The sequence below is a fragment of the Clarias gariepinus genome, chromosome 3, assembly GCF_024256425.1.
Source record: "Clarias gariepinus isolate MV-2021 ecotype Netherlands chromosome 3, CGAR_prim_01v2, whole genome shotgun sequence".
Classification (NCBI taxonomy): Eukaryota; Metazoa; Chordata; class Actinopteri; order Siluriformes; family Clariidae; genus Clarias; species Clarias gariepinus.
In genome coordinates this window covers 29,561,179-29,570,297 of record NC_071102.1, presented here as the reverse complement: position 1 = coordinate 29,570,297, position 9,119 = coordinate 29,561,179, and the positions used below count along the sequence as shown (strand labels likewise).

Genomic DNA, 9,119 nt, shown 5'->3' with positions numbered 1-9,119 from the left:
GGAAACATGATGCAAGTGTTGCACATACTGTTACAAATTTCATTTGAAAAACACCTCACACATTGAGCAATGCATATTTAAATGGGGCGGTGGGAGAGTTCCCTATTCTGCATTTAAAACCACTTGCTGAGAAACTCAGGCTTTCTTTACAACCCTGTGTTATTAACAATCTGTCAGACTAAACATTTCAATCATACATACAGGGTGCGTCTTCAACTTTTACAGCGTTAAATTAATGGCCACAAGGGAATAACTTAGAGATACATGAGCACACTCAAAGTGTCAGTGTGTATAAATTTATATGAACACCCCCCACCCACACACACACAAAGCATGTAACACACTCCTCCCTGAACAACACACCAATACCTCAATATTGACTACAATTCAATCTGCAATATTCATGCCAGATCCACTACTCATCTCACAGTATATTTTCTGCTCCAGTTTTTCCTTTCCATTCTATTGTTTTTCTTTCTTTGCTGTTTCTCTCTCTTACCCTCCTTTTCTCTCTTCCTAGTTTATATATATATATATATATATATATATATATATATATATATATATATATATATATATATATATATATATATATATATATATATATATATATATGATTGTTTTAAATGTTCTTTCTTTCCTTTTTCTCTACTGGATGTTATATATTGTTCTCTGGTGTGTGGGGGTGGTGGCTAAAAAAAACACATTATAGTCACTATCCCATAGCCATATCATATCTTATTAACATTGATTATACCTTATTACTACACCTCTGTGTAATACTGTCCATAAAAGTCATTAAGCCCATGTACATACTGTGTACAAGTAAAGGACACCACGGTATGTATGCTTGCAATGGAGCTGGTACAAGGACTCATCAGTGTGACATAACACTGGTTCTGCTGTGTAAGTTGGGATAATTTAATCCGCCTCATAGTAAGCGTTTCTTGTTATAAAGCCACACTGCACAGCACTCCTGAGCAAAGCGAGACAGGCTCTTGCTTCTTCAGAGGCTTCTCAGTGCATATTTACTAAGCATAGAGTGAGGGTGAATAGCCACAGAGGATGTGTGTTAAGAGCAATTGCAGAAAAAAACAGCTTGACACTGACAAGAGGGAGCTCTTCTCATCCAGGATTCACCATAAAAAAATTATAATGTTAGTGTCTGACATTTTCTGAGCATTTTCAATACTGGCTGGATTATTCTGTTGCCTCTTTTATTTTCTTTGACATTTTACAGTCTGTGCTTTTACAAAGTCGAGATTTTTAAAAATATGTTTTTTAAGAAAGTGAATGTTTCCTTTTACTTACAAAGGTCAGGTTAGCATTAGACTTACTGTATGGTGACTCCAAATGGATATTTTGATTGTATGTGACCCCTAGCCTTGACCACCTTATATTTATACTCCAAATAACATTATTAACATTGTGATGTTGTTTGAACAAATCTAAACATACACCAAACCATTTTTTCAAATAGTGGCACAAATTCGATCTTCATCAATTGTGTTTGTGTGTGTGTTTAAGAGAGTCATGTGCTAACTGTAACTCCACCTACTGTTTATTAGTGCTCTTAAGACCACTCAGACTGAGTTGATAAATGTACATGCAAACACAGAGGTTCATTTGACTTGGAGATGCAACATTTAAATGATGACAGGCTGTTCCATAAAACAGAAGGACACACCGTCGCTGTCATAATGGTAATAACATAGAAAATAGAGCTGTGTATATGATCACAAACTGACTTGATGACAGAGTGTATGCTGTTGATTCCACCATAAACTGCACCTGTTGCTGAAAGAAAATGTTTCCTATAATATTAACAATGATATGTATTTGTCATAATTATGTTTCATGCAAGGTTCATGTTATCTTATACACATTATTGAAAAATACTATAGTTTTGGTACCATTTTCTAGTACTCTAATCATGGTTCTGAGCTGAGTTTCCCAAGTTATTTGTTTTTTATCTTGTGTAATGAGCGTTTAGTGTGATGTTTATTCTACCATCTTTGTACTACAGTTTTTTTGATAAACCCGAAGCATAGCTGTTTGGCAACTTGATACAGCCAGTCCAATCAAACACATTTTACTTTCATTTGAACATGGTCCATTTTAATTTAAATTATTCATAACTGTTCAGTCTCATTCACTCCTGTTCAGGGTCCTGGGAAGCCTGGAGCCTATCCCATGGGACTCGTGGCACAAGGTGCGGTGCCATTCTATCACAGGGCACAAGCGCACACACAGGGGGAATTTGAAAAAGCTGATTCTCTTACACCATGTACAGTACTGTGGAAGTAAAACAGAGGAAACCCACCAGCCATAGAGAGAACATTTAAGCTGCCCTAAGGGTTGGAATGGAACCCTAAATCTTGGATGTGCGAGGCCACATTGCTACTCACTTCATCACCATGCTGCTAGAATCATGTAATTCATTGTAATAAATTGTTGCTGAATATTTTTGTAGTTCCTGACAAATATGATTTTACATTAATAACTGAATAATTTGACAAAACCATAAGGGGTTACATAATGATAAATATAAAAATGTCGGTTTTAGTTCGAAATTTCAATCAGCGCATCATCCTCATCCACAGACAGTTGTGATGGGACTGCGTGCTGACTACCAACACCTCTAAAATTGATTGAGCCGTAGAGTTTTGCTGAGCGCTTAGAGTTTGCAAAAGCCTGCCGTCTGACCATCTCGCTTTTATACAAGGAGATCATGAGTAAGGTGGAAAGCAGTACACCGCCCAAAGTCAGGAGACAAAGCCCGGCGATGACACATCTGTCCAGGTGTGCACCCACTCGGGCGCTCTCGAGGGCCAGGCGCTCCATTTCCCGGGCTGAGATACTGTCTGGACTCACTCTGACGTCACGAGGCACCATGTAGGAAACAACCACCAAAAACATCCCAGTCACCAAAAAAGTCACTGCACAAATGAAACCGTAATCAGCCGACTTTTCCGGCTGCTCTGCTGCAAAATCATCATCGGAGAGATCCGGATCACAGTAAGAGCTGGAGTGCTCACAGTTGGTCTCTGGGTTCGGAACGCATACTTCAACATCAGTGATGTCGGAAAAGCCTGTTTCAAACTCTTCATCGTGCCAGATGTGAACTTCTTCATCAGTTGCCCACTGGTGGAGAAGCGGGCGCGCTGTCCGTGGTGCTGAAAATCCGAGCTGCCCTCGCGCGCGCGCCTCCGGTTCAGCCTCGCAGCGGCGCTCGATTAAAAAAGCCGCTTCGTCCGTACATGCCGAATAATAACTTTCCTCGTGTTGCACGGTCCACTCCAGGTCCCTGTTAGCAAGCTGAACACTTACAGGAGCAGGGTAGAGGATCTTGAGCTCAGCCATGTCTTTTAATCCGCTCTTCTCATTGTGCCGTTATCTAAAAAAAAAAAAAAATCAGTCAAGCACATTTGTGCTCAGGTCTGTTCTCATATATCCATTTAAAGTCCTCTTCATCTAGTTTATTTTTTCTTTTAAGATAAGGCGTTAAGCCTCCGTATTCACGCCCAACTTGATTCTGAACTAATACACAACATCACGCAAAAAAAAAGGCAAAAAAGAAAACACCCCCCTTAAATAAAAAGTGGCTCCTCCTACCATCAGCAACATTTCCCATGTGGCGTTTCCGTTGCATGACTAGCTGCCTTTATTCCCTTGTGTTTTCCGCAATCGTGTAATAGTGGGATGCTGACATGTTTCTTGATCTCTTGCATCTTCGGGATCTTGCAACCAAAACACACACACACACACACACACACACACACACACATCCCGCCACTTCCCAAAATAAATAAATAAATAAGTGGCTCCTATCAGAAACGATCTACCTTTTCGTTGCGGTTCTGTGTGCGTGACTCTGCCTGTCATCGTCAGTAGTGGGGTAATTAGGACGGGAAAAAAAAAAGCAGCGGCGTGTTCCTCTTCCTCCTCCACCTCCTCTCTCTCCTCCTCCACCCCCTCTCCCTCCGCGCTGATGAATTGACTTCTCATCTTTTTCCCTTCTGTGCATACTGAAAGTGAGAGAACTGATGAGCAGGCAAAGAAAGGCGAAATGCAGGCATATTCTAAAGTTACTACCGTTTCTTTTAATTCTATGATTTCATTTTTTTGGCTGTAAAAACATAATAAAAATCATCTGGTTGTAGCTCGTCTTGGTATCAGGCAAATACAACCTCAGGTCAGCAACAACATATAACTTTTTTCATTGTGCCATTATTTATTTAACAAAAATGAAGCCAAAAAGAAAACAAAAAACATGTGGGCATTATTAGGTACCCCACCATGATTCAATAGCTTGTACTGTAGATCCAACTTAAGCATCAATAACTCGAAGTAGTTGTTTACTGTATACTGACTTTATAAGTTTCTTACATCCTTGTGGAGGAATTTTAGTCCTTCAAAAAAGGATTTTTTCTTCTTCACAAGACACAACACTCAGCTCACTGGGGGTTTTGGGCATTTGCTTATGCACAGCTAACCTAGGGTCCTGTCACAGCAGGTCAGTTGAATTAAGCTTTAAAACCTTGTTCTTTTTTTTTTTTTTTAAACCATTCTTATGTAAGTTTATTGCTGTGCTTCAGATCATTGTCCTGTTTTTTGACCCAATTTTGACCAAGCTTTGGCCATTGGACAGATGACCTCAAATTTTCCTCTAGGATATTCTGGTATACATAGGAGTTCATGGTTGGCTCAAACACTACAAGGTGCTCAGGACCTGTGGTTGCAAAAACAAACCCAAATCATCACCCCTTGATTCTACCCTTACCCCATCATTTTACCTTCACTGCTGCGCTTGACTGTGGATATAGGGTGTTTCTGCTGAAAGGCTGTTTGGTTTTTCATAACTGTAGCTCTGGTGGTACAGTAGGTGGCCCAAAATTTTTGATCCACTTGCATTTTTTCTTATATAATGGTTTATCTTTTTCTTTGATTTTTATTAAAGATTCAAGTCAATCTGCAAGTAAGCAAACTAACAGTAGCAGAATGTATAGAACTAAACCTAACATGACTGGGTGTTATTCTTTGGGTTAATCTGAAATCAGATTGAATTGTATCCTTTTTGTCATACTGCATTTGGGCAGTCAGCCTTCTATGTGAAAGCTACAACACAGTAAAACGCCCTATCGATATAAAGAGTTGCTTTTCTTTTACTAGTTTTAAAGGCAAACTGAAAAATCTGCTAAAAGAGATTCAACTTTGTAACTGTTGACTGCAATTGTACTGATTATAAGCTGTTTAATTACTTTGGCATGTGATTACTTAATAGTACTTTATGTGTCTTGTTGTGTTTGGTATTTGTCTGGTGTTTTACTGTACTGTTTTGTCTGGGGTTGTTTTGTTATTATGCTTATGTTTTTAATTAGTATAATTTTGATGTTGTCATTTATTTTAATGTAACCTGCCAAGTACAGATGAAAATAATTTCTAATCTAACTCTGGTACCATACATCAAATTGAAACATTTATGTTTAATGTTGTACATGGTTCTTTACAAATAAACAACAATTATTGCTCTAAAGAAGGAAATCATCAGATTGCACACAATAGCAAACGCTCAATTTTTTAGTACTCAGTATATACAAATGTGTCATGAAATCCATGAAAGGCCATTAATTTGAACATTTACTGTAATTTTTACTTTAAAATAGAATTCTGTTTATGGATCTAGACTTTGGAGCACTACTGTAGAACTACTGCCAAACACATGTTACTTTTGTTGGTGCAAGATTCTCAGCAGAGCAGTGACACTGATATGTGTGTGTGCTTGCATGGGGCAGTTGGTAGTGTGGCTGTCACACAGCTAATGAGTCCTCAGTTTGAGTTCAGGTTACTATCTGTAAGGCATTTCATGCTGTCCTTGGGTTTTCTCCCATTTTTTCCCTCCCACCTCCAAAACATGCCAGTAGGTGGACTGGCTAGACTACATTTCCGCTAGGTGTGACTGAGTTGTAAATGAGCATTTGTGCATGGTGTGAATCTGTGTGCAAAAGCTACTTTGTTTATTTACTCTTCTATTTCATTTTTCTATTCTTTTAACTAAAAAGGCTATAGTGGAGAAACTCAAAAAATATGGAATAAGCAAACCTGTTGACTTAAATTAAAGATGATTAATGATTACAGATTCAACTATGAAAATATTTATTTAAGTGTGTTTGTTTGAATGGTTACAGCTTTTCTGTTTAGCAGGTTTGCTATTTGAAGAAATCTGACATGATGCCAGTAATCCAGACCCCCTCTGCCCTCTGGACATCTGACTCGTCCTGGTGCCCCGCTTCTGGTGGAAGATCTCGTCGCATGGATGCACTGCGTGGTCTTCTTGGGATGTGTTTGGTGACTGGGGACGGTTCCACTTTACCACGGAGACGGTCCTGGCCTCGTCTGATGCTGACAGCTGTTCCCTGAGGATTTGTGACTGCAGTCGCTCGATAGTTCAAGACTGAAATTTCCTACAGTCTACTTGAGCCTCCAATAACGAACTGGACTCCATATTAACTTAAAGACATCAACTGTTACTGTATATTGAACTGCGAGCCGCCTAACACACAGTATGACTGCAGATCAATCCATGCTATCCGTTATCACCCAGATGAGGATGGGTTCCCTGTTGAGTCTGGTTCCTCTCAAGGTTTCTTCTACTGCCTCAGGGAGTTTTTTCTACCCACCGTCGCCCTCGGCTTGCTCATCAGGGACAATCTAATAATTTTGATTTATACACATTCCACATTCATACACACTTCCATAATTTATTTTGATTGTGTAAAGCTGTTTTGTGACAATGACAATTGTTAAAAGCGCTATACAAATAAAAATAATAAAATTGAATGCCGTTAGAGGATAATATGAGGCATTATCCATAACCTATATTTATCATTGCAGTACTGTATATTTATATTATAAATTTTAGTCTAATCTAATCTTAAAACTGATTTTAAGTACATTTAAAACAGATGTCAGGTACAGTGGTGAGACTCGTTGCTGTTGTAAAACATTTAAATAGTGCAAATGTTTTAACGAAGACTGCAAACTGAAAAAACGTTCTGCCATGATGGTATTCATGCACTAGTGAAGCAGTTGGATAAAAGCATTAGTGTAGCAGGTAGTTTCTCAGTATAGAGAGAAATAAAGGAAGTCTTATTCTCATAACTTTGTTCTGGTTTTCTGCCCATTTAAAAGCCCTGATTTGAACACCCCTCGTGATTTTGACACACTTAAAGTAAAGATTTAAATCACAAATGTTGCAGATCACAGAAGACCATCCACTTTGTATAATATATAGTATGTGCAATGAATATAAAATGGCAACACACACCTGGTGAAATGCAAGATTTTCTGTTTTTGTATACATATAAAATAGTGTTAAACCACGCTGAAACCCAAACTCTGGGGGGTGACCTGATAATGGGGCAAACATACTGCTTTTAAATTCAAATTCAAATTTTATTTGTCACATACACAAACATACACAGTACGAAATGTAGTGAAATGCATTTTACGGCTGCCATTGACCCTAAAAGAGAATTAAAGTTTACAAATAAGAAATAAATATGAATAAAAGAAATACGATAGAAATTAAATAAAAATTAAATTAAACTAGGAAAAATAGAACTAAAAATAAAAATAGAAATAGAAATATGATGTGCAAAAATAGAAATCTACTGTACAAATTGAAATATACTGTGCTGTGTGTGCAAATATGCATGGAATAAAGTGACTTTGTGCAGAGGTTATTAAAGTGTCTTTGTGCACTGGTCCAGGATGTAAACGTAAAACTGTAAAATGTAGTGTAGTTGTGAAGGTAGGTGTGCAAAGTTATTAAAGTGACTTTGTGCAATGGTCCAGGATGTAAGCAAACGACATGTAGTGTATATATGAAGGAAGGTGAGCATGTAATTGTCCATTTACTGTAAGTTTGACAGAGTTTGAATGCTTTTACTTTCTAGAATTCTTTTATTTCCACTTAAATTTATAGGTTGCAATGGTACAAAATGAGAAAAACTTCTGTTGAGGTAGCCTGAATGTAAATGTATGAGAATGTAACAGGGCTGTTTTTGATTAATTGACATTATATTACCTTTCAGTTAGGTTTTTGTTGTGTGTGTGTGTGTGTGTGTGTGTGTGTGTGTGTGTGTGTGTGTGTGTGTGTGTGTGTGTGTGTATGATCAAGTTTTTTTTTCATTTATTGAAAATGAGAAAGCTGTACAAACTATTACAAATATATACTATGATAATATGAACGATCCCCTAAATATGTGGCTTAGGTTATAAAAGCATACAATGCAATGAAATAAGGATTAATGAAAAATCAAATAAGTAATTTTACAAAGTGTGTGTGTAGGCAGGTGACATAGACAGAGGAAAAAAATAAAATACACAATAGAGGGACTAAACTCGACTAATCTTGTCAGTTAAATGGTTAGATGTGACAAATGCTTTCACTTAGTGTTTAATATATCAAAAGACTAAAAAAAATGTTCCTACTGTGATGGGGCTTAATGTCTTTAATGTGCGATTTCCCATGGCAGAGGACTGCAATGACCCGCACACTTAGCCTGACGCCAGCCAGTCAGGCGTGCACAAGGTTGCCATAAGTAATAATCTTATGTCTTACTGCTTCTCTTTTCTCCCTGCATGAGAACTGTCAAATCCGGTCTGTGCATAGATGCAACAGTAAAATGTGCAAGCGTGGGACTGGTTATCACCTTTTGGTACAGTTAAACATTTTCTGAGAATAAATTGAAAATGACTGACAAAACGATTTTCTCTCTTATGATCTCCCGCACACACACAGACACACACACACACACATTGCAATAGTATGATTCATACAACAAACCTGGGACATAAACCAGGCCTGCAATCTTGTTGGTGACAACAATTATATTCTCCATTCGATTTGCTGACCTAGATGGAGGAACACAGCTGTGTACAGTGTGCAGGGGAAGTGCAGACACAGGGACACAACATTTCCAGCAGCCATATTTCTGACAGGTATAACCCACAAAATATACATTACACGCTGGCTTTATCTAAAAGCATCTCATCTGTCATCAGTGACACATCCTGAGCCTGTCATGCTTCTGATCAGATTGTCTCCAGCCACA

The 9,119-nt window shown here is 38.0% G+C and overlaps 1 protein-coding gene across 1 annotated transcript; it reads right to left on the bottom strand.

The window, feature by feature from the left end:
• Positions 1-2,174: 2,174 nt before the first annotated feature.
• LOC128519538 (transmembrane protein 74) lies at positions 2,175-3,677 on the bottom strand. The gene is made up of 2 exons (XM_053493302.1): positions 3,616-3,677; positions 2,175-3,397 (listed from the first exon to the last, which is right to left on the bottom strand). Exon 2 carries the CDS (start codon positions 3,361-3,363, stop codon positions 2,563-2,565), a length of 801 nt encoding a protein of 266 aa, XP_053349277.1. The 5' UTR covers positions 3,364-3,397; positions 3,616-3,677; the 3' UTR covers positions 2,175-2,562.
• Between the last annotated feature and the right edge of the window lie 5,442 nt (positions 3,678-9,119).